The 25,480-nt window shown below is 38.3% G+C and overlaps 1 protein-coding gene across 3 annotated transcripts in view; it reads right to left on the reverse strand.

The window, feature by feature from the left end:
- POLA1 (DNA polymerase alpha 1, catalytic subunit) overlaps positions 1-25,480 on the reverse strand; it is a 201,225-nt gene that overhangs the window by 172,787 nt on the left and 2,958 nt on the right. For all 3 annotated transcript variants that reach the window (XM_035329060.1, XM_035336749.1, XM_035344475.1), the window contains exons 5-22: positions 25,119-25,234; positions 24,796-24,858; positions 23,210-23,308; positions 21,151-21,346; positions 20,741-20,909; positions 19,691-19,869; positions 16,238-16,350; positions 15,642-15,758; positions 10,329-10,403; positions 8,917-9,055; positions 7,207-7,364; positions 6,314-6,398; positions 5,125-5,186; positions 4,316-4,405; positions 2,581-2,697; positions 1,539-1,714; positions 966-1,095; positions 508-627 (exon numbers count right to left, since the gene is read on the reverse strand). In XM_035329060.1, the coding sequence (XP_035184951.1) occupies positions 508-627; positions 966-1,095; positions 1,539-1,714; positions 2,581-2,697; positions 4,316-4,405; positions 5,125-5,186; positions 6,314-6,398; positions 7,207-7,364; positions 8,917-9,055; positions 10,329-10,403; positions 15,642-15,758; positions 16,238-16,350; positions 19,691-19,869; positions 20,741-20,909; positions 21,151-21,346; positions 23,210-23,308; positions 24,796-24,858; positions 25,119-25,234 (2,204 nt within the window). The remainder of the gene's footprint in view (positions 1-507; positions 628-965; positions 1,096-1,538; positions 1,715-2,580; positions 2,698-4,315; positions 4,406-5,124; positions 5,187-6,313; positions 6,399-7,206; positions 7,365-8,916; positions 9,056-10,328; positions 10,404-15,641; positions 15,759-16,237; positions 16,351-19,690; positions 19,870-20,740; positions 20,910-21,150; positions 21,347-23,209; positions 23,309-24,795; positions 24,859-25,118; positions 25,235-25,480) is intronic.

The raw sequence follows: 25,480 nt of genomic DNA on the forward strand, positions 1-25,480 counted from the left end.
TGTTTACTAGCAATCACAGATATTTCTGTAAACATATTTACAATGACATTATCCAGACGATTTTTCTTAAACATCCTTGGATCTTTTACCCATAATCTCAAGTCATCTACCTTACAGATCATACTTGAAATACAGTTCAATAAAATGGATTTTCTTAATTGTAGAACAAGTGTACATCTATTAAGCAACATAGCCTATCTTCTTCTGTAATATTTCCTTACAAAGCCAAGTGCTTGGCTTATTTCAGTTTAAAACTAAAAGAGCAACTGAGTTTCCATAGATCCACAACACAACGAGAAAGGTGATGCAACATCTCTTTAAAACAAACATGTCTTCATTGTCAACTCAGCAAAAGCCTTTTTTTTCCATTAACCATAAGCTGTAAAGTTAAGTTACATCTAAAACAGGCTGTGTTTGTGTTTTATATGTTCTCAAAGAACAGTAATATGCAACAGATTTTCTTTTCTTTTTAATAAAAATTCTCAAAAATAGAAAAACTGGACTCACCAACTTATGTATAGGCTTTTTGAAAGTTTGTTTGTCTGGCACTATGTAGTCTTTTTCATAAAATGCATGAAGCAACAAGAACTCGTTACGCTCAGATCGTCCTCCCATCATTGTCCTTGACTATAGAGTGGGGAAGAAAAAAAGAACTTTATAGCAAAGCACTGAAAACAAACATTGACAAGCAAAAACAGACTAAAAATGTCTTTCATCTACTGTAAATTCACCTGGCGTTACTATTATGTTGTATCATTAGCACGGACAAAACTCAAATGCGGTATCCTTATGGAAATCTTACATTATTACTTAACTACATCCAACTCTCACGCTCACCACAGCAAAAAAACGTACAGTATCATATATTCTGAGTTAGGGATGGTAAATTTAAACTAGCAGTCAAAGAAAACACAGAACTGTATTTGTGGTAGAACAGAGGTGGGAAGAATGTTATAAAAATGTACCATGACATTCCCAGAGATGTTTGTGATCTGCAGGGCCAGTGGCAGAACATTCAGCTCACACATGATCTGGAGAATGAACTTGGCATCTGTCCAGGTGTTTTCCAGCATGAACATTAAGTGAGGAGAATCACTAGAAAAAGAAGTGGAATGGCCTGTTAAAGTAAAATCAAGCTCCTATATAGTCTGCAGTACATAAGCCCTGTAAATGGTACACAACTCACATAGTACTTTTAGGCCATTAGTGTTCAATTAAGCAGCAATTTTATTTATTAGCTTTTAATTAAAAATAAAAAATAAATAAACAAGTTTGCACATCCTATTAGTGTATTTAAACCAATGCTTTCACAAATCAATTTGCATCACACATAAAGCGACCAACGCCAGCAGCTTGTCTTTATGAATAATTAACATTATAAAATACTGTTAAGATAGTATTTTATTTTTCCAACACCAATACGTTAAGAGAGTGTTCCCATGACCAATGAAATAAGGAAGTACAAAGTCATATAACAGGAAACAAAATGGCACCTATACTTTCCAGCGAAAGATTAAAAACACCAGTCAGCAACATACCTGTACATATTTAGAATTTCCTCTGGTAGGATTGTTACCTTCTCCGTTTTCAGAATCTGATGGACCAGTTCAGACAAATGGTAACTCTTGCAACGAATTAATTCTTTAGCTGAAATTTCTACATCACAGATCATCCGGCCACATGCAGCATTCCTTTCACCAAACCCTCCTCGACCCTTTGCCACATCAGACAAGTAGAGGGGAAAAAGAAATGAAACATACAAATTTTTAACAAAGAACATATACCCAAAATACATGCGTACAGGACTTGGTCAAGCCATCTACCATTGAAATACCCAGCCTTCTTAATCACACCCTAAATGAATTTATGGTGTTCTTCAGTGCACATAGAAGTTAAGAAGTAGATACTTCACTCTCATTACTAGTTACATCCTTAATTCTTAAACCATTGTGAAAGCCGTATTGATTTTTTTTTTCTTTTAATAATTAGAACAGTTCCCGATGAGAATACGGGTATAGATTTTTTGTTTGTTTGTTTTGGTTCAATGATTTTTTTTTTTATAGTAACAGCAGAACCAAAAAGTCAAAGAACCACAAAAAAAAATTACTCAGCTCAGCCTCTAGGAAGGACAGGAATAGACAAGCACAGTCAGGCTCTGAACTTCAATATTCTGAGCTTCACACAATGTCCTCTGAACAAATACATGCTGAGAACTACAGAATTATTAACCTAGCAGTTCTCCATGGGATGATTCACCAATCAATCCAAATTACATTTTCTCATTTTACAGTTATAGCAGACAAAGACAGTTACAATAAAGACTATTGCAATTAATCTGTCATTACCATCATCTACTTGAAATCCGTAAACTAAATTAGCCTAACTTGAAAATCAGTTTAGCTTATTACTGTAATAGAAGTCATATAAACACTCATCATTTCTGATCCGGGACACATGAAATCTAGCATGACCAACAGTCAAAATACATCAGTGTCACATTTACAATTCTTCAACAAAATTAATTCAATTTTAATCATATGCAACATAAAGGGTCTTAAAAGACTTGAGCAATCTTATTACCCCAAGCTTTGGCATGTTGGACCTCCTCAATCGACCTATCTTGGACCAATGAGGGACTTTGCACACATTAATTCTTTGAAGCAGCACTTCCAGATCAAATCCATAAATATTATGACCCTTGCAGCAGAAAAAATAACAAAAAAAGGTTACAACAAATGCAAATTAAAAGACTTACTTTCACACAGTCGGTATTCCTTTGCCCTTTGTGATTTTTTCATCTAATTGATGGCATTATCTCCCTCATGGAAAGCACTTTCTAAGAGAATGTTCATCAACAGTACTCATTAGTCTCAACACTAACAATGCTGTTCAGCAGAAGAGCAACAACAGCTCTGTATCTGGCTCATAACACACACAATTCAGCTTTATGCTTCCATAAGAGAGGTTAAGATTTAAAAGCTTTCTAGAAAAAGATTACATTCTCTATACAACATGTAAGGTTAGCTACGAGCAATTCCCTTCCTCTCCATCCATGAATGTCTCCATATTGATGTCAAAATTATGTAACTTTATTTCCTTTAACACTACGGTTAGGCACTGCTGTTAAATCCAGACAGGAAGACCTGTCACTCAACATTTACACAGCAGAGTACTCCAGCAATGTTTTTCAAGTTTTAACAGTGCTAAGGACATCGATGACACTGGCTTGTAACCTCAGCTGAAAGCCAAATGCTACCCTGATGAACAGGAGTCTATACAGACCAGTCAGTCACCAGGAACTGCAGGTTTACCATTGCAGATCCATCTGTGAGGTACAATACGGTTCTATAGAAAAAGCTGCTTAAAATCATCAGAAGCTCTACAGCTGTAATAGAGTGGTCCTCTACCTATACTATCATTTACTTCACTGGCACTCATTATTCCAGGTGCAAATTAAATCACACTAACACAGCTCTGCTGTTCTTAAGGTCAGAGCTCTCACACCCCCATTAATGGCATCCCAAATTTAAAAACACTGGCTGCAGTGCACTGATCCCTACCACAACCACCAAGAAGCTGGGCTTGTAGGGTCAATACTGGATACCAGGCACAGTGAGCTGGATCGCATCAGGAATCTGACCGCTCATTTCATCCTATTCTCAACACCTGTTTCAATTATTTGTATATGCCTACAATAGAATTCGAAGCTGTATATAAACAGCCTCAGATTACTTCAATTTGTCTTCAAAATTTCATTAAATTCAGGATTGTATGCTAATTAAACATAACAAAAAAGAAAATGAGTAATTATAATAAATTCTCAGCTGCCAATACAGTAGAAAACAAAAGAATGCTCATCACAAAGCTTTGCATAGATCCCATGGTTTTGTAAAGGTCATCATTTTGATTTATAGTGTAAACACAATGTAAATGGTGATACAAATTATATGAGCATCTAAACTGAAACAGACTCTGTATACAAAGAGCTCCCATTTTTCTGGGAAATCACAAGGGTTTTTGTTGCTTGTGTCTTTCTGAGTTAAGAAAAAAATACTTATTTCAAATGCTATGGAAAAACTGCCTATTTCAAATATTGTTGGAAATAAAAGGATGTATAAAAAGCTGTCAGGGAAAATTCTGCATCACCTTTGTACCAAAGTATACTTGCTGTCTTATAAGCAAATTCAATTCATGAGGCAGTCTGAGATAAACATTAGAAAAAGAAAAAACCTAAAATGGGACAAAGGAAAAAGAACAAAGCTGACCAACCAACAATATGCTTTAATTTAACTCTCAAAGTCTCAGAACTACTCACCACAACAACATCTGGGTCAATTTTGTGAATCTTCGCAAGGAAAAATCCCAGCAGTGTTCTCTCTGTTGCAGCTATTTCTATTTTAGCATTCTAAAAGGAGCAAGAGAGCACCTGATTTCAATGACCCAATAAGTTTAAAATGGAAACATCTCCTCTCCCCTACTAGTTACAAGACAATAATAAAGCACCACAGAGTTCTCCCTTTCCTTCTATAATTCAAGGCTTTTTGTTCTCATTCACATAGACATAGAAAGCTTTTCTCAGAGGCTTTTTTCCATTTTGCTTTTGTATGCAGGTGTCTAGTGATATTTTAAGAGCCTCCTAAGAATCAAGCACACCAGGAAAATGCTCCATGTACATCCTTCTCTCGTAGGCTTAAGATCATACAGAAACAGAGGAAAAACAAAAACAGGTTACTCTATTATTCTGTCAACCCTCCCGTTGCCCTTTAGAAAGGGTAAATTTTGAGACTTTACTGTCCAAGAAGAAAAATTCTCCTGGCTTATTACAAGTGCATACTCATGTATAATAAAAATTAATTTTAGCCTCTTTGCAAAACCTTTCAAACTCTTTTGTCTAACACCCCATCTATCTTTAGAGCACTACTAGCAGCAGTACTGACTTGCGTAAAGCATACACCTCTCTTTATAGAAGCGATAAAATAAATACGTGGATTTAGGTTTGCAGAGTGGAAAACGAATGAAATAATCATGCCATTCCTTTGTGTATATCTCTTACAACTCACCCAAAGAAACATGATGTTCATATTTTGAAGTACTACAGTCAGAGGGCTAACAAAATGAAATTACCTTCTTTTTAATAGCTTCCTTGAAGTCATAAGGAAAAATGCAATCATTCGGTTTGGAAACAACTGCAAAAGAAATTATATTTGCTTTTACATACATGTTCTTCATTGTATTCTCTGTAAGCATCCATCCACAACAAAGGGAGCTAAGGAAAACTGACTCCTAATCCTAAAAAGCTAGCCTTATGTGAATACTTGCCTTTAACGTCAAGTTTAAGCCACAAAATTCTTTTTATTAAAGAAGTCATTTCTACCAGATGACAGCTACAACCTTTTAAGGCTTTTTACATAGGATCTTCATTATCGGTCTCCTCACCTGTCACTGATCTGGCTGGTATAATTAAAAGACCAGCAAAGAAAAGCAACAAAAAGAACTGAGTTACTGCAAGCTGCCTACTACAAATCTAGAGTTCTGAAGTTTACAAATTCTTTTAAAAAACTGCTCTGGGACAATAACTGATGAGATGTGAAACCAGGAACATCTCACCTAGATTCCCTCTTTGCAAGAACTACTAACCTAACAGGCCACTTTTGTATAAAGACACTTTAATCACTTCTGAATTCTGGGTAGACCTTGTATGCATGCATGCCTTTAAGGTAACAGAGCAATCAAAAAAGTTAAAATAATTCTAGTCAGTCAGTCATATTTTGGGTTATCAATGGAGATTAAAACCATCGTTCACAGCTTTTTAAGAACTTCCTCTCACAAGCATTCAAATTTCTTTATTACCTCCTGCTAGGGTCCAAATCTCAAAATTTAGCTGACCATACTGCAAGAGATTTTCTCTTTTAAGAAGCTTGTTTAGAAAAATAAACACGTCAAGTTTTAATGAAGTTCTATTGAGAAGAACTGAACTGAAAAAATAACTGACAGTAAAGAAAATGGTCTAAACTCATGGGTGAAAAACATCATTCAAGAAAACACATGATTAAGTAAAACAAACAAAAAAATAGGAACCACATAGAGCAAGGTTACTTCACATCACCTCAAACTGAGATTTGCAATCAAGTTTTCAATAAAAAGTCACTATCCAGTAAATAAGGAGAAAAGACTGCCTGAGAGTCAAGTTTATCACTTACCTATTTTAATCCACTATTGCCGGAGTGACAAAGTGAAGCCAAAAAAAAATAAAAATCCCACCCCACTCTGAAAGAAGCGGTTTTCTACTCATAACCTTGTTCCAAGTACATACCACAGAAATGTGTCTGAAAAGGAGGCTGAGGTGGAGCTTTATCCAAAGGAAATTTCTGATGAATCAGAGCTGCAACAGCCACAATCTAGACCAAGGAGGTACAAAATACACACCATCATGCACGTGATCTCTATCAATGACCATTTCTTCCCCACCCTGACACTTACTCCTAAAGATTATCTCAGAACTTTGACATGAGTAATCATTCGTTTTTCACAAAACTCTGCTTTTATCAAACTTTGTTCTGAGTCTGAACACACCTCATGGTTAAAGGGATTACCTACAAAATGCAGGGGAGATGTAGGCAGGGCAAGACATGCAGAAGCCTCCCCCTACTAATGACTGCCCTTGAGCAAGCTGTAAAGATTGCCAAAAAGCCAAGTTTCAGTGTTTAGAAACTATTGCTCTACTGATCCTTCTGCTTGTTTTGCTGGCAGAAGCCCTGACTCCCTATACATTGGTCAAGAAAACCCAACAGAAGACAAAAAAGACAGGCTGTAGAAACACCTTGGTAATTTTACCTAGGACATGTAACACTCAAGTCTGCAAAATAATAATTTAAAAAAAATCCATTAGCAGCTGTTCTGGGACAGTCTGATTCATAATTACTATGCATAATAGACAAAATAGAGGGCTTAAAAAATATGAAGGATCTACTGTCGCAATAAACGATCACCAACAGCCTCACTGAACCCAGAGTTTGATCTATGCTAGTGACCTCTAGTAAATGTTTCTTTGAAATGCTTGCAGCACAGTAAGGTTATTCAGTAGCATATATATTCAGACATGGTTTATAAGATGAAGTTCTCCCAAGTTCTCTCCTTTACAAAAAAAAATAGTGCAGTACAAAGAACGAAAGAACACCAAACCAAAATCAAGAGCAGATTACTTACCACATTCTGGTGAGTTTGAGGGTTCTGGGTGGTCTTTATGCTGAGGGACATGACCACAAGTGGAGGAGGAGGAAGAAGATCTTTAACCACGTTCACCAAAGCAGGCTTCAAGGCCACTGCCTCTATCTTACACCAGCTGACTGACTGACTCGAGGGCTCTAAGGAAACAACACGAACCAAATTCATTCTTCTGGGAATCACAGGTAAGACTTCTCTAGCAGTACCATCATAAAGAGTGTGTTCCTTCAGTGTTTTGCTCTTGTGAAATAGTCCAAGATCCAGATTAATCCTGCCAAAATTTTGGGGACTCCCAAGGCCCTCATTCACCAGTCAGAAGCCTAGTCACACCATGGGCTCTTTAATACCAAAAAAAGAGGGGGAAGATTTGTATCTAGGCCAAGATGTTCTTTCTCTCCTGTTAACAGCCTAGAAGCCCCAAGTCTACTCGATTCCCAATTCACACATCACAGTTATATATCTGAAGTTTAGGCAGATGCATTTAGATGTGGATTAATTTCCCTAACGTGCAGGCAACGAAAAAATAAAAAACAGAAAACAGATAAATGGGTAGATGAAAAAAAAGGACATGTTAACCACCAATTATCATTTGATTATTTTGGCCTGTCGTTCCTTACTTAAGGAATAAATAAAATGCTCATTCACAAAAGATGCTGATGAGGTAACTCTGTATAGGCAGTTACAAGGAAGCAGAGGCTACATTTCTGAGGGATTAACCTTTTGAAGACAACTGTTGGTAGATGCGGTTATCTTACTCCCTGCAAAACTATTTGACACCTTTCTGGAAACCCAACACTGACACTCAAACTGCACAGACAGCTTCGTTATGATTAGTGATGACACTCTTTGGAGAAGCCATAGGAGGCTCATTGAATGGTTGGTGACATGCTTATTCTAAATCTCTCAGGTATGGAGAGGTACAATTTGCCTATTGCAGCCCAAAATTCTTACTGGTGTCTGCTTTGTATGAGCTAGGTGTTGAAAAGGAAAATTATCCTATCAGTATTCAATACTGTCAATACTATATTTAAAGTGCCTCAGAAAGATTTTGTCCAGTATGATTAACACATCCCCATGTTCCTGGGAATACACAGCACATGCCAAACGATTATCTCCAACCAAAGCAAAGTAAGGCAGCATAGCCACCTGTTAGTAGCACGCCACAATCAAGAGGCAAAAAGGATTTCAAACACAAAGGCTCCACACCACAATCTTTCCCTAGTGCAGGAGAAAAAAAAAAAAAAAAAAAAAAAAAAGCCATCTATCAGTGGTTTGTGCTTAAAAAGATGTTTTTTGTTTTTTGTTTTTTTTTCCCTGAAAATCTAAATTACTAAGAGAAGAAAAAGGAGTACACTTCTAGGAAAGTAACTTTTAACTATCTCACTATATTGCTTTATACATTATATAAATTGCTTTAGGGTATGCACCAAAGAGCAGCTTCTATGGACTGCAGTTCCCTCTCACTGCCATTCAAAGCTATAACCTGATCTACACAGTGTGCAACTTTATAGGGACAGTTCTAAAATAGGACAAAAATGCTACAGTTTGTACTAGGTAATGAAAACTGCACAGAAAAATTACAAAATTAATTTGCAAGATGGGAATTTATCAGTAGACCTTAAATTTTTCCTCAGAATCTATAGTTATGCACATTTTTCAACAAACAGGAATTTCACAAGCAAAGCACCATACGTGGATTTTTTATTTCCAACCAGCATGGTCCTTTGATCTTCCTGCTCATCAAGAGGAGTTCCAGGCTGGAAGTGTTCGTTCCGAATACATGTGAGAACGTTTCTCCTTTCAGATCTTGGGGCAGCCGAGGGTATTCAGCCTAACAAGTAATAAAAAGCAGTCAGTCATTTCACACCACAGTCATGTTGACACACTACATTCAGACGACACCTTAACAAAACCAGAGAATATCTGAAATCACAGTAATTTCCCACAGGCAAAGCCTTAGTCTGTAATACCTTATGGTAATTCATGAAATTACACTATTGACCCTACTTAATAGGTGCATAAGTACCTAAAATCAGGACACTAATATAAAAATGCACCGAGGCAAATGTTCTTCATCCATACTGGATGCAAGAGAAGTATTATCATCAGGCAAGACTACAACAGTGCTCAATGACCATTTTAATACAGAAACTTAATTAGATAGTTACAGTATTTGTATGACCGATGATTAAAGCTGGATAAAGTGTTTCTGCACAGCTAAAGAAAGATTTAGGACAGATAGCAAATCTCTATGGGATGCTAGTTTGAGGTGCTAAAGCAGCATAAAAATGGTTTAAAAACATATTAACTCAGCAACTGGCCAAAATGGTTTACAACTGCCGAGTCCTACATTTGAAAGCAAGTCAAGTATTTCTGCTAATTAAGAGTAGCTACTGATATTCTCATGGGATCTTTTTCCCATCTTTGCTGCTCGATTTTACAGCTCTTCAACTGAAGATCTGCTCATCCAGCTGCTATTTGCAAAAGCCATATAAGCAAAGATGCCAGCTATACACATGGATTCGACAACACATTCAAAGGTAGCAAGTAATTTGAAACATCTGACAGCACTTCAGGCCCTGACCCAGCACAGCTAAAGGGCTGTTTGGCTGGTTACGTGATCTAGTAGCAAGACAAGGCAATGTAAAAATACTTGGAATGTACATATACAATAAGCAAATTATAACTGGGGAAGAAGGCAGGAGGAATATAGTAGTTTTAAGATGCATTTTTTCCCCTCTCAGGACTTATTTACACAGATACAGCTAACACTGACAAATCAACATGTATTAGTCATCCTGATAAATAACTATTTTTGTTAAGGACTAGCAAGTAGCCAAAGGGGAAGAAAAAAAGCCACAAGCTTAGGTATTAATCTCTAAACTTGGGGAATAGTAAACATCCTTCATCAATAACCCCCCCCCCCCCCTTTTTAAAAAGAAAAAAATATAAACAATGACCAACTACCTACACACCTCAACACAGGTACAGCCACTAGCTACTAAGGGTCAAGTCCTTTTCTTTAAATTAAAATATATATATATATATATATTAAGTGGGTAGGAAAGCAGGTTACATTCTTTCATCGCACAAATTATACTTACCGAATACTTAACTTCTAAGTATTCTGACTTTGCTGGAACATCCGGGATCTCAAAAGCATAATATTTTTCCACTTTCTATATAAAAGAAAGATATTATCATTTTTCCAATAACTCCCAATTGAAAATTAATTCTGTCCAATAAGAAGAGTTATGAAATAAAGGCTAACCAAAACACATTTCAAATATCAAGGATTTGGAGCATGTATTACCACTTTTGCAACTTTCTTTCATTGTAACCATCTGAAGACAGTACAACTGTTTCAGTTCCACTGGTCTTCTCAGCATGAACAGTTTCTACAGGATTCATTTACAAGTATACTAACCATTACAAATCAAAAAGCATACAGTAAGCCCATGCTTCATCAGATTGTCTTGGAGGCCGGGATGGGAGACAGGGCTGAGCACCTTACTCAAGTCAAGGCAAACACCCACTGCTCTTCCCTCATCCACCAAGCCAGTCACCTCTTTGCAGAAGGCTGCAGCTTTGTTAAGCCCCGTTTCCCCTTTGTAAATCCACTCAGAGCATTCCCAAGTACTTTGTTCTTCTTCCAGGGACTGCAGTGAGGCTGGACCAGCCTGTGCTTCCCCGGATAATCCTTCACAGGATGGCTGAGGTTGGTGGGGACCTCTGGAGGTCAACATCTTGCTCACCTTGAGGCTACCAGTGACACTTCCTTTCTTCAGTCCTCAGGAGACTCCCCTGATCATCATGACCTCTCAAAGATAACCAAGAATGGCCTCACGGTGGAATTGGCCAGCTCCCTCCTCATTCATGGGTGCATCCCATCACATCCCAGGGACCTGTATCTGTCCAGTCCAAGTGTTCTAAGTCTTTCTTGTTGCCCTTTGCCTTCCTTACCAGGTTCATCTCCAGATGGGCTTTGGCCTTCCTAATGCACACTTGCAGGTTGCCTGCACATTCCTCCTGGGCCACCTGAACCTACTGTCACCTCTTGCATGCTTCCTTTTCCCGTCTGAATTTATTCAGAAGTTCCTGGTTCATCCATGGAGGACACCTACCGCCTTTGCTTGACTCCCTGCTTGTGAGGATGGATCATTCTTGAGCACAGAGAAGGTGATCCTTGAAAAGTAAACAAGTTCTTCTGAACCCTTATTCTGAACGAGCTCTTCTGAACCCTTATTCTCTCCAAATCAATCTCTCCAATGTCAAAGGACACTGTCTATAGGATTTGTCCCAACAGGTACCCAAGCAGGCCAGAGTCTGCTCTCCAGAAGACCAGGATTATAATCCTGATTTTTGCTTTTTTCCTCCCCCTCTCATGATCCTGAACTTCACCAACTCTTGTACACTGCAGCCAAAGCTGCCCCTGAACTTCACGTTGCCATCCAGTTCTTCCTTGCTTGTAGGAACCAGGCCCAGTCCAGTGTCTCCCCTCATAAGGTCCCCAATCAGCTGTGTTCAGAAGTTGTCAACGCTACATTCCAGAAACCTCCTGCGTAGCTTGAGCCCTGCTGCACCATCCCTAGAGCAGACAGTGTGGCTGTTAAAACCCTCCATAAGGAACAGGACTGGCAAAAGTGAGGTTTCTTCCACTCATCCATAGGCCTCATCTTCTACTTCCTCCATCAAGCAGCCTATAGCAGATACCCACCATGATGTCACCCCACTGGCCTGCCCTCTAACCCTGGCCCAGCACCTCGAGCAGGAACTGCCCCCTCACCATCCCAGCCCATCTTCTTTACCAGACCTTGTCCCACCATGTATCCACGATCCCAGTGAGCAGACCCGTAACTGCACACAGTTTCTCCTTCCATACTCTGTTCTTTAACATGCAGGCACTTCAGAGAGGGACCCAAGAGCTGTTTACTTTATTACACTTTCTCTGACAACATTTTATTTTTCAGTTTGATTGACTCAGGTTTTACTAGAAAGTAGTCAGTTTGTTTACGTGTAACACAGAGACAGTTAAAGCAGTATCAAGCCCTGTGCAACTTTACTGAAAGTCAAGTATCACTTCCGCTTTCTCTGAGAACAATAACAACTTCACAACATGCTCAGTTTGCCAGTTTCCAAGAAAAATTACCTCCATTTTCCAAACAATGACAATATCCTGTTCAGTGATGCTATGGTACTTCCTGAAATGCTCTGCTCTGCCCTGTAATGCTTCACAGGCCATCTGCACCGCTGTTACACATCCATGCTACTCAATTGTGTTACACCATAACTATGCTAGAACATTCCCACAGAAGCAGAAAGCAGTAACATAACTTGGCCCAACAGCATCACTCTGAGGTCAGAACAGTGTAAGGAAGTAGCATTCAAATGCAGATCTGAACAGTTTAGCCAAAGCAGCACCTCACACCAGCAGCGCATCCCAGCCATAACGTCACAGAGGGCTGTAAATTGCTTTTAGCACATACTACTTTTTTTTTTAAACCTCTCAGGCTTCAAACAAGTTCTTGTTGCAAACGCAAGCTGAACGCAGTGTAAAAATAGTATGCTGCAGTGATTCATCTGCTTCATTCCACAGAGCTCAGCTCAATTACACAAGCCTCTGGTCATAACTGCAGTGAATGAATGCTTTGCTGCAGAGTAATCTGCCCTTCAAGTGGCCCTTCAGAGAGCAGAAATGAGCAGCAGTGATTAGCTGCTAAGTTTCTAAGTGGAGTATAAGGCTGCTTTCAAATTGATTTGTGAAGACTTGCTAACTTGGCAGCAGTGCAACCCACTGAAGCTGCAATTAGCAGCAGGTGCAGGAGGAAGTGATACGGCTTAAGTGTATCTGTTCACAGTGACAAAGTTTGGTGCCGGCAGGGCCGCCACAGGCGCATGCGCACACCCCGAGAACAACTTGTCTCAGAGTATTAATAGGGGCTCTCCACATCGTCACAAAAATTGATATTCTGAACAAAAATCACTTTGGGCACATCATAGGTACACTAGTTACCTTTCTAATTCACAGCTAATGGAAGAACACAAGTTTCTCCAAGTGCCAAAGTACTATGCCAGAACTGAGACACAACTGCTGCGTATTACCCTGAACACATCAGTCATGAGCCTTCCACTCACCTGACAAATACTGCCATCAGCCTTTCCAAAAACCTTTCAAAAACACCAACCCTTACAGTACAGTAGTTAACAGGAACAGTGGCTGCACATCGCAGAAGAGGGGAGCTCTTCTACAGTGTGAACTCTTAACCCCATACAGTCACAACTGTGCGGAGTTAACTTTTTTGGAGTGTTCACCAGCTGAATGCAAGCACCATTTCCATCTGAGAGCCCAGCACAGCCACGTGGAAACACAGATGGAAAGAATATATAACATGACAGCTCTGGTGGCCTGACTGCAAGGAAAATAAACACAGTGACTCCTTAAGAAAAACAGAATAATAAGGTATATAACCAGGTAAACTGAGGGCTCTCAGAGAGGAACAAAAGCAGAAGGGGATGAAGTAATGGGACAACCCCAGTAATTCCATAATAACTCCTCCCGTTATTCTCTACTTTACTAGGCTGGAAAAAAAAATAAAGCTCTTTCTGTCTAAGAGTAAAGCTTTTTCTGTCTCTGCTATAAGTATTTTCCTTTTGTCTCATCCTCCCTCCTGCCATCTTCTCTGTCTGACCTGAACAATGCCTTAGTGCTGCTACTTCCCTATCCCTGCTAGGGATCACTCCTGTACTACGCCCAAGAATCCCAGATGCACTGCAGTCAACTCCAGACAATAGTCAGGTCTTTCATCCCAAGCTCTATTAAAAAAAAAAAAAAAAAAATCAGCAAACATTTGACAAGCTTTGAACTAACATCAGAAATAACAGTTTGAATGCTTTCTGTATGTGGCTTACCTCAATTTCTAAAGCCATCACTGATAATTAAACAATATTATTCTGTTACCTCATCCATACTTTTTTTTCCTGAGTACAATGAAACATATAGTAGCTTCCTAAAACTTTTTTTTTTTAGTAGATCTGCATCTTTTCAAAGGCCTTTTCCCCTCTTTTCCTTTCTGGAATACAAGTGTTTTCAACATCTTTTAATGAGGATTTGATTCTCATTCCTGAAAGGGTCTTTGAATAATGAGCTATTACAAACTTTTTACCAATTGTTAAATTCACCCCTTTCCAATTTTCACAAAAAACAAGTAAGTTATGATCAAATATATATGAAAAGTAACAGTGAAAGAACTGAAAGAGCTAAATTTGGATCAGAAATTTAAGAAAAAAAAGAGAAAAAAATAAAAGATGTTTTACAACATTCTAATGAATTTTCCCTAAATGATGTAAATAGCACACTAAGCTACATATTGCTGAGATGTCATTTCTTACACAAATTTGCCACTTCAGAAGCACTGCTGACATTTTCACCTCACCAGCCTAAACTTCCCGAAGTACTCCAGCTTCGGATTACATGACATCCCGAGGTCCCTTCCATCCTGAATTACTTGTTTTTACTTCCCCTCACTTATAAACTGTTAAATTTCATACTTGCTATATTTTTACTTGCCATCCCAACTGCTGATCAACTATCCCGGAATGAATCTTATCAAGTCACAAGTTCACTAGCCTAGGACAAGTTACACTTAATTCCATGCCACCAGTAATTACAACAAAAGCCAGTTTTACCAGACTAATGACGTTACTTAAAGAAACAGAGAAGCTTCTGAGCACTTCATTTTGAAGAAATCTTTTCTTCCAATTAGCTACCCTTCTCCACACACAAACTCTCCACCTTTGCCCTCTCTCCCTGCATTGTCGAGACAGATACTACACATAGATGAACGAGCAAGCTTTCTCACACTAACAACCTAATTTGGTCCAAATCTGCAACACTAACAGCAGTATCAGCTCTTCTCCTGCAGTTATGACAAGTATTATTGTACATGCAAATTTTCCATTACAGCAACATTCTATTTTTCAATGTTCTTTTGAGGATTTATTGAGCAAAAGGAGCACAGCAGTAATAAAACCGCAGAACTGTTGCACACAACTGTAAGGCCAGACCAGCTTAAGTTTCAAGACCAGATGACAATCTTCACAACATGTTAACTCTTGTATAAGCTCACTACAACAATCCCTGCCCCAAAGAGCACACATTAAAAAGATAAATCTGCCAGTGTGAGAAGATAAAACATGCAAACAGATAAATCTCAATATGACATTTGGTCAAATGTAAATACAGTCTAATCCCAGTGTACTGATCTATCTGCTGAACAAAACACTGTCAATTTAAACTTTGACACTAAGATCTGATATTTGCATTTCCGCACAACCTCTCCCACTGGATAGCTTATCAACAGACTTCGCACCTTTCAGACCTAACAGAAAGTGACCAAATAGCATGCTTATACACAAACCTTGGATTTGAACTTCATAATCTTATATTTGGGTGAAATGCAGTCATTAAATTCCTTGAAGACACTCATTATTGTTACCGGAGTCTCTGTCTCTTTCCCAGTAGACAGATCAATTTCCTAAAAACAAACAAACAAATAAATAAATAAAAAGGAGTCAAGTTTCACAAATTAAACAAAAATGCCAGCTGACAGGACCAATAAGTTGAATTTTGCTTTGATATTATAAACCATTTATTTCCTCTCTAAGGGAATACTACAATGCAATCAGCCAGGAAAACCTGTATTTAAAAATATTAATTGAAACAGAGTGTTGAGAAAACTCTGAAGTTTTCTAATAATGCTTCAAGACATTTTTACTCTGTGAGCAGCAAATCCAAACATAACAATTTGTTTGCACTTGATAGTTAGGGTCGGGGGAAAGCAGCAACACTCTATTCTGCATCTCACGTGACATACCATGTACACATTGCACATTGCTTTACCTCCGACATCAGACTACAGACAACGGTTCCCGTAAACACACTACTAGAACTCATAACCTGCCATAATCAGAATGAAAGGTACTTATGTTTGACATGCTTAAAAGATATACTTACTGTTTCACGTGGCAGTAGATAAACAGTTCTCTCAATATTTTTCACCGTCACACAACAGCTGACATAGGTGTTTGCCGATTCAATCCAAACTTTGCCAAACAAAAATACCACACCTAGGGAATAACAGCAGAGCAAAGAATTCAATATTCTTAGTGCTGCTTAAAGCAGCTATCACACATTCTTGCACAGAAACACAACCATTTCCTCATTTAGGTCCTTGAACAACAAATCTTTCTAGTGCATCAGCACATTCTAAATCGTTTTAAACACCAGCTTTATAAATGGTTATATGCATAGTTCTTCGTGCCCCTACCTCTATCACTATAGTAACATCACCCTGATATATGAAATTCAAAATGGCATCACACGACCAGTCTCCGAATTCTGATCTGATATTCCATTTCTATCTACATTAGTTTGATAATTCATGAGGAGAGAGAGGGAAGGAGAAGTCACTGAAAGCTGAAGATAATCAGAATGCTTGCGCTGTCAATCACTCCTGAAACCTTTCTGTCATCTGTAATTTCTCATTCTTCGGCTAGACCAGAACAATTAATGCTCTTTTCCTACACATTAGTACTGTGAGATTAAGATTCTATCACTTACAAAATCTGTAGAAACACATACAGAAGACAAAACTGGAAGTTGATTGATTTTAAAAACATTTCAACTGGCTATTTTTAGCAGGTAAGAACACTGCAAGTTGTATTACATCGCAAGAAATCCTGCATATAGTTGTAATGCCAGTAGATATGTCAAAGACCACATACAGCAGGACTGATGCAACTGACACTTTGCTGTGGGCCATGTCATTACTGCACATGCACATCTCTGAGCCACTGAGAATCTGGCATTAGCACAAAATGCTGCAAACTGCTTATCAAGTGAAGGTAAACTGTGGCACAACACAGAAGCAGTGTAGCTGACTTTCAAGTAAAACGAACTTCCACATACAATTTGAAACCCTGACTTCCCTTCCAACTCCATAAGTAATTTGGTTACACAAGAGACAGGCTCCTTACAGAACACTGCTATTAATGAAATCAGAAATATCAGTGCTGAGACTGTCTCAGAAACAATGCTTCACATAAGGCAGATTTTAGAACCTACACTTCTCCTTGGTCTGACAACCTATGAAACAAGTCCTTTGTTAAGGGCTGTAAATTATCTTTGCCGTGCAATCTATCAGATGTAAAGGTACCTTTCTTACTCCATTAGACAGCAGATAAATCAGTGCAGATGCACTAAGATGGATGACAGAGTTAGAGTGACAGGCTAAGAAAAAATCATTTCTTGAGTGCTTGGAATAGATGTGAACAAGACTACTTTTGTCAAGGATAGGGAAGAGAGTGTTTCAGTTTTGAAGATGAGAGCGAGGATACATGCTTCAGCTGCACAAAGTATTTTAGAGATTTTAATACAGAGACAATCTTCAAGATTTAGACAGTTTGAATAAAAGGATCCAGAAAGAGCTGAAATTACAGATCTAAGTGACAGGGAAGATGGAGATCTTTTCCCCAGCAATCACTGCGAGAGGAGAGAGGGGCTCAGGTGGGTGTGAATTATACAAAAAGATGAAGCTATGGTAGAGACCACAGACCAAGAGTTGGTTGTTTGAAGAGGTGGCAGTGTTAAGAGCACTGAGGAGTTAGCCTGCCAGAGGTGTACATGTAAGCAGGTGAGGTAGAAAGAAGGATAAGGAAGCCCAAATACAGGATAAAAAGACACCTTGTATTGCAGAGATGAGCTTCAATCAACTCTAGCACAGACAAATAAGTGGCCTTAATTGACAGATTACACAGAATCTAATTAATTTAGAATGGAAGGAACCTTTGGAGGTCACAGCTGGCTCCAAACACACACCTCCCACCGCAACACACATGCACACTGAAAGCAGGGCCAACTTCATTCAAAGAGTTTCCGGAGACATTTCACATGTAAAACCAAGAAACAAGAGAAGAGATACTGGACTCCATCCCCTGTAAGCTTGTTTGTAGAAAGAATGAAGGGAAAAAAAAAAAAAAAGAAGAAAAGCTTATAAAACACAAAGTCAGTGAAAAGAAAGACCAAGTTACCCATAAATCAAAAGGCAAGCAAAGTCAAGAGACAGGGAAATTGTCTTGCTCAAGGGAAAGAAAGAGCTTCTTTTTAATTATTATTTCTTTAAAATGTTAATAGGATTACAATTCTCAAGTTCTCTCCCTCAGATAGCAAGGGGAGTTATGAAAAGTAAGCCTCCAAAAAAATCATTAAGTTTGAAAGAGTCTTATGATTACACCATGGTATTTACTCTTCAGGCGATGCATTTGAGATCCCAGCAAATGAGGCATAAACAAAGATCATGAACATGATAAACAAAAAGCTGTACCAAAATTTTCCCTTCTATACTACTAATTGAAAACAGGTGCAGTCTTTATTATTCAATCCTGAAAAAGTCATAATGAGAAAAGAACACTCCTTCATGCACGCAACAGAAATCCTTTCATAATTATGATCCATTCAGCAACCACTGACTTAGAAGACAAAAAAAGGGAAAAGAACAATAGCAGGGTCTTTAAAAGGAGCAATTTTATATTAGAGCCATTGATTTCATCAAGATATCTATGATTATTACCACTCCTATCACTACGCTGTTCAACCCAGCACAGTCTCACATTTAAGTTCAGCATCCCAACTTACAAAGACAGGTGTAACAGAGGAATGTATCTGACTCAATGCTTACAGCATCAAGGCAGAATGCCTTCACCAAGATATGGAAGAACCTACTGGTAAGCCTGCATGAAGCACAAATTAGAAACCGCGGATTTTAGAGAAAAGGACAGATGGGAAGTGCTGAGAACAGATGTGAACCCAACTTCTCATATGAAGGCTGGAAGTCAGAAAGGTGCAGTCTGGAAGGTATGAGAGCCAGGATTCACACTTCAGCTGCATAAAGTAGCTTAGAGATGCTAATACAGAAACAATATTCAAGAATTAAATGGTTTGAATAAAAGCATCTAGATAGAGCATACATCCTTCAGGCCACCTTCCTCCCTCTATACAAGGGCCTTCCCCTTTATATAAAATCATGCAACTGCTACTGTACAGGTTTTCTACTAATCCACCAGAATTTTAAGGCATGTTTCCAGAAAAAAAAGAAGCAATCATGCTCACAACTCTTGCACCACTACGCAAGAAATTAACACCATCAGCTTATTCCTAGAGCGCACAGAGATTTTAAGATTGCCAATGGGTCACCAACATCAAGAAGCACTAGTAGCTGCCTTTGTACCACCCCAGCGCTATGCTAGATAAAGACACAACATTCTTTGCCCACTCAGAGTGCCCTGCAGGTTACACAGGTTACAGGAGTTAGACAGAAATGGTATCTAGACATAACTTAGGCAAGTATAAAAATCCCCGTTGCATAAAAAGATTCAGAATGGCAATTTCTGCCTTTAACTGAAAGGTTACCTGGCTGACTGTACTGATCTTCATAAGCATCCAGCCAATAAAATCTCAAGACTTGATCATCATTTTCCCCATTGACAAGTGGAAGGATACTGGGGTCCAGCTGAACGTCTGTCGCTACCGGATCAGCTTCATCCTCATCAACTTTGTCCCAGCATGAAACATCTGGGAGAGAACAACTTCTGCAGAGGAGGAAACAAACAAGAAGTAAAACCATGCCTTTGCTATAACCTGTTTCTCCTTTTTTTCAGCCCTGAATTCTCACACCTTTTCTCACTACCAAGAAACATTCCAAGCAGTTTTGTTTCCTCAGATTTCTTCTGAAAAGAAGAACGGAGCAACAAAGAGAGAAATCCACGTAACAATTATAGTTCTCATTACACAACACATACGGTTTAGAAACCATTTAGCCTCATTTTCAGCCTCAGTCATTCAAGCCTTTACATAACAAAAATCCATCCATCTGTAAAAGCTGCTCGGTGGGAACAGTAGATTATTTCAACAAAACTACCTTTTGAGAGTCGTTAGATGTTTAAGCCTTGAAATATTTTATAATTTCAAATTATGGAAACATTCAAGATTTTTTTTTTTTCAAACAATCAAAAAACAAGAAAGGAAACAAAAAAATCTTCTATTTACAAAAACAGTTGATCATGAGGTTAAACTACTTCTAGCTACAATATTTTAACTACAATTAATGTTATGAAATTCCTTCTGGGTTGCTTAGAATAAGCATCTTTAGGCATTCCTCATTTTTGCTTATTGGCATCAAAGTGTGTTCACACCCAAATTAAGTCACCTCAACATACTGAAATAAGCGCTGTTATGTGCTAAATCCCAGAAACATTAAGTATTTTTCAATAATGTAGCTATCAGCATGTTTAACCTGACCATTTTTAAGTTCATGACAAAAAAACATCACATCAGATTGTTATCATTCTATATCACAATTATACTACTAGCAAAGAGAAATATGAAAATTAATTTAAGGCTTATACATGCTGAAAGGCTTTCTAGAAAGAAGAAAAACTAAAAAAATAAAGAGATCCTTACAAGGCAGATGTCCCTTTCTTCTCAGATTCCAGCTGCTCCGTCTCTTTCTTTTCAATTTCCTTGTCTCTTTTCAAGCTTTCAGCTGTCTCAGGTATAGTTCCCACATGCTCTTCTTCCATAGGTTCATCAAAGTCCTCATCATCAAAATCCACCATCCCCTGATCATCATCTGGGAGTGTTGCACATAGAATTAGAGGCTTGAATCATTAAAATGACATAGTGTATGCTACATCTGCTTGCATAGACTGCAAACCATAACATGAACATAACACACAATGTTATACAATGTATACAAACAAAAGACCACTTTAAGCTAGCTAAATATGTAACTAGTGTAAACAAGGAAGTGTTTCAACACTAAAATGCCATATTTTAAAAATGTCCAGAGCTGAGATTTGATTTTTCAATACCTTCAATAGCTTTTTCTTCTACTGTCTCCACTACTCCATTTTCTGTAGTCTTTGGCGCATACTTGGTATCTCCATTCTCTTCAGAGGCTATGACAGATTTTGCTGTGTAATTGGGATGTTTAGGATGAAATGAAGCTGGAGGAAGAGCTTCTTTTCTGACATGAGCGGGAGCTTTCTTTGATATAGGGGCGATTACCTGAAAAGAAAAACATTTTAGACAGGAGTTTAAAATTTTAAGAGCACAGAAGGAAAAAAAAAATCTAGTACTTGCTATTTGCAGAACTAGTAACTAGGGCTAGAGGCAAAGCTTCATATATTCTGCAGCATGACAACTAAAACTCCTCAAAATGAGTTCCTTCTATAGTTTTAAAAAGCAGTTTACAACAGGCCATGGTTGACACTTAATCAAGTTTATAGTTATTTTCTCTAGTTTCCCATGTAGTATGACCCCATTCCTAAATTAAAATCTGTGTCAGCTAAGTATGTGACAATATATGTCACACAGGGACAGAACCTGGAACAAGAGGGAAAGGCCAAAAGGCCAATATGGCCGCTTAAACTCATTACTGATGTGCACAAGTGTAAGCTGCCTACAGGAGTGCACGGGACTGAAGAGCAGAGCGCTTCTCCACTGGCTATCTTCATCCTACTGACATGACAGGAAGAGCTAAGACGACAAATATACCACATTTCAACATGCTCCGCAAGCCTGAACTCCAAGATGGTACACAAAGAATTTGTGTTTCAGACAAGACACCACTACGGCAGCAGCTACAGAACCTCTTGTCACGGAAGTTGTCTATGAAATTGTCGTCACCATGACCAACAACAGGTGTCAGCATCTACTGGCCCTTACCCTGCAGCAAGCCCCCAGACCTTAACTTCAGGGAAAGCTGTTATCTACAGAGGTAGAATTGAGTTGCACAAAATCATTTCTGGGATTTTAATCTCAGTTCAGCTACTTCTACTGCAGTCAACAAAATTCAGCCCATCCTTTACCTTAGCAGAAGCAAACATTATATAATCTACCCTCAGTAAAAAAAAAAAAAATGCTAGCTCAGCCCAATGAATTTATTCATACTAATACTCCTGCCATCATATTCTTTCAAGCCCATTTCTTTTCTAAGGCTGTACTCTTCATCTGTTTCATGTCTAAATCTCCAAACTCCTAGGACCACAGAAGCTATCACCAGAACTGCCTACCTGGGAATTAATTTCTTTCTTGGTATTTCCTATAAAAGCGACTTCTGTTTTGCACCATAAAGACACAGATCCTCTCTTACTCCAACTCTGTCTCCCACTTTTCTAATTATTCCTCAGCTCCAACACAACTGATGAAATAAGTGCCACTGGTGACTGTTTTCAGCGTAAGAGTCAATTTCAGTATCACAAAAGGTTTCACTCTGTTATTTTAATGGTAAATCTGATTTATCTACTCTAATCCACTTGCTCTCTACAGACTCTTAGCAAGTGTATCATTGCATCTCTAGCTATAAAGTCCTTCCCATTTACCAGAACTCTTATCAAAACAGTGGGCTTCCACCCACAGCAACCTGTCACTCCTTTCACTCAGTCTTCCACTAAAGTCAACTTCTATCCACAGCTTCAGTTTTCCATTCGCTTTATAATTCTTCAGAAGACAAGTCTCTTATCTTCTTCCACAACACAGATATGCCTTCTTCTGCTTATTTCATTTCCCATCATCTATTCTTTGCCACAGAGATTTTTCTATTCTTAGGGAAAAGAGGAAAAAGCAGCAGCTCACCTTCATGTGAGGTACCTAACATTATAGAAATAATTTAACCTGTCAAATGTAAAAGCTACATACTACACTACATTACTACACTAAAGATATATATAAGTAATATTCTGTTTATGTATTAACATGGATGGGGAGAAAGAAAAAAAAAACATGAAGTTAAACTGTAACATTGTTAAGGAAGCTAATGAGAAAAGTTATTTCTAAAAACAGAAAGAGAAGACAACAGTATTCAAACCAACCAAAACAGATTAATAGTTATCAATTAGAAGTTTTTTTGTTTTTTGTTTTTTACTTTACCTTAGGAGTTTGGGACTGTACAGAGAAAGGATTCAGTGGCATTCCAGCAGATCTTTTTCTTTTCAGCATTATAATTGGTGGTGGACTTGCTTGAACAGTCTGAATAGTAAAAAAAAAGAGACAGTGACATAACGAAGAGGGGTTGTTTAGCATTTTCCTTTGCCTTGGTTAGTAACATTTTCCATCAAAGAGAAAGAAGTCCACCAATATTTCTCATTCACCAAACAAAAAACCCTCCAGATTCACAACTCAGTCATGTTAAAAGGAAAACTTATCTGAGCAATCGGTCCACCAGGAAAGACACTAGATTTTTTTTGGAAAAGTTTGAGAGAACTATCATCAGTGAGTGAAACACTTTTCAAACTGTGGTCACTTCAGTAGCTATTCACGCCTTTAATGCACAAGTATCAGAGTAATTGGTGGGATGTTCTGCATGTCTGCTAAAATAGCAGTACTGGGCATACATGCCTTAAGAAAGGCAGAAGTGCTCTTTCAACACTGTCATACTAGAGGAAAAAACATTTCAACTTATCTATACGTACAGATATTTTGCACTCATCCATATCAACACAGTAACAAAAGAAAGGTTAGGAATGAATCAACAAAGCCAAAAAACAGTAGCCAGCTACTATTTAAATAGAAGACAGTGTAATTATTAGCATTATTTCCTCTGCTTAACACACCACAAAATTTGACAGCATTAAAATACATTTGCTTAAAGCTTTGAGGATTTTGATAGCCTAAACTATTATAATTCTCAATCAGCTATCTTCTGGGGGTAAAAATGTGAAAATTACCAATACCACAATACCAAGAGAATAACTTTACACTGGAATATTTATAACCATCTTACTGCTCTCTACAATACATATTTAAGCTTATTATGATAGAATGTATTTTAATTTACTATCTCCCTACAGCACTTTTACATGTGAGCAATCCTTCCAGTTCTGAGAAATCCTGCTAAGGGGCACTAACTCCTTGAAAACTCAGTGATCAGCAGGAATGGCCTAATTTGAGACGGTTCAATCTGGGCTGCTGCGGCAGCTATCTGGCACTCCTAGCTCAGGGGAAGTATTCATCTGGTTCCCTGGAGCAAACCATGGAAAGCAGGAGGCAGGCAGAGGCTGAGGCATCTGCTTGATCTTGTTATCTGCTTGACCTGTTCTCCCTCATCTCCTCTGGTGAACCCAAACATGCCAGACAGAAATACCCTACAGTACACTGGCTGGAACATGGTGATGTGCACATACGGTACACATCATCCAGATGCACCAAGTCCTGTTCCACTCCAAGCTGACTGAAGCCTAGAAGGCTGCATTAGCACAGGCTCTGGGTCACATTATAAACTGTCTCTGAGCAGGAGGGACTAGTTCGGGCTTATCAAACGAGTACAGTCATGCAATTTTTGTGAGGTAGAGACGACAGGTAGACTGCGTACACACACGGAATACACCAAGCAGATGTGATAGGGCAGAAGTCAACCTCAAATGTTTTGATTTTAGGAAGAACTTTCTTCTCTTTACATGTCCCACAACAAGAAAAAATAATGGATTAAGCTGTCTCAAACAGATTTATACACTTACTTCAGCATTTAGATCTTGAAGAATATCCCCTAGTAAATCATCCTTTGAGAGGTCCACAGTTTTCTGCAAGATAAGATAGCCAAACATCTCTAAGATTGCCAGACAGCTCCTAACTATATTTGCAAACCCAATCAGGACACTAGCAGCAAATGGTTAAATTGTTTCTACAAAACACATGTGCATTTTCAGGAATGCTCCATAAACAAGAGCTCCTGTTAGGAACTAGACAAAAGAAACCAAAAGAAACCCTTGCTTTACCCCAACCCCACTAAAGTGGGAACAAGATTTTAAAAATCTTTACAATTCAAAATGCAGTAACTTACATCCGTGTTTTTCTTCCCAGCACTGGCAATAAACATAGACTTAATTGTGTTTGGCTTTGACACCACAGACTTCTTCACATTCTTTTTATCAACTGCAGATGCTTTGCCACCTTTTCCTATACAAAAAAAAAAAAAAAAAAAAAGTTAAAATTTGTGATTTCTGCATCAGAAACTTCAGTTTTTGAGGGCCCAGTTATTAGCAGGAATAGACACCTGAGGTAACCTACTTCTTACACCTTTATGCTGCTGGCTGAAACGAAGCCTAATAATCTTTTGTTCACTGCCAGGTTTCTAATGGATATTATGTACCAAAAAAAAAAAATACCCAAAGCCCTATCAGTATCATAGTCGCCTCAGGAACA

This window comes from Oxyura jamaicensis, chromosome 1 (genome assembly GCF_011077185.1).
Source record: "Oxyura jamaicensis isolate SHBP4307 breed ruddy duck chromosome 1, BPBGC_Ojam_1.0, whole genome shotgun sequence".
NCBI lineage: Eukaryota > Metazoa > Chordata > Aves > Anseriformes > Anatidae > Oxyura > Oxyura jamaicensis.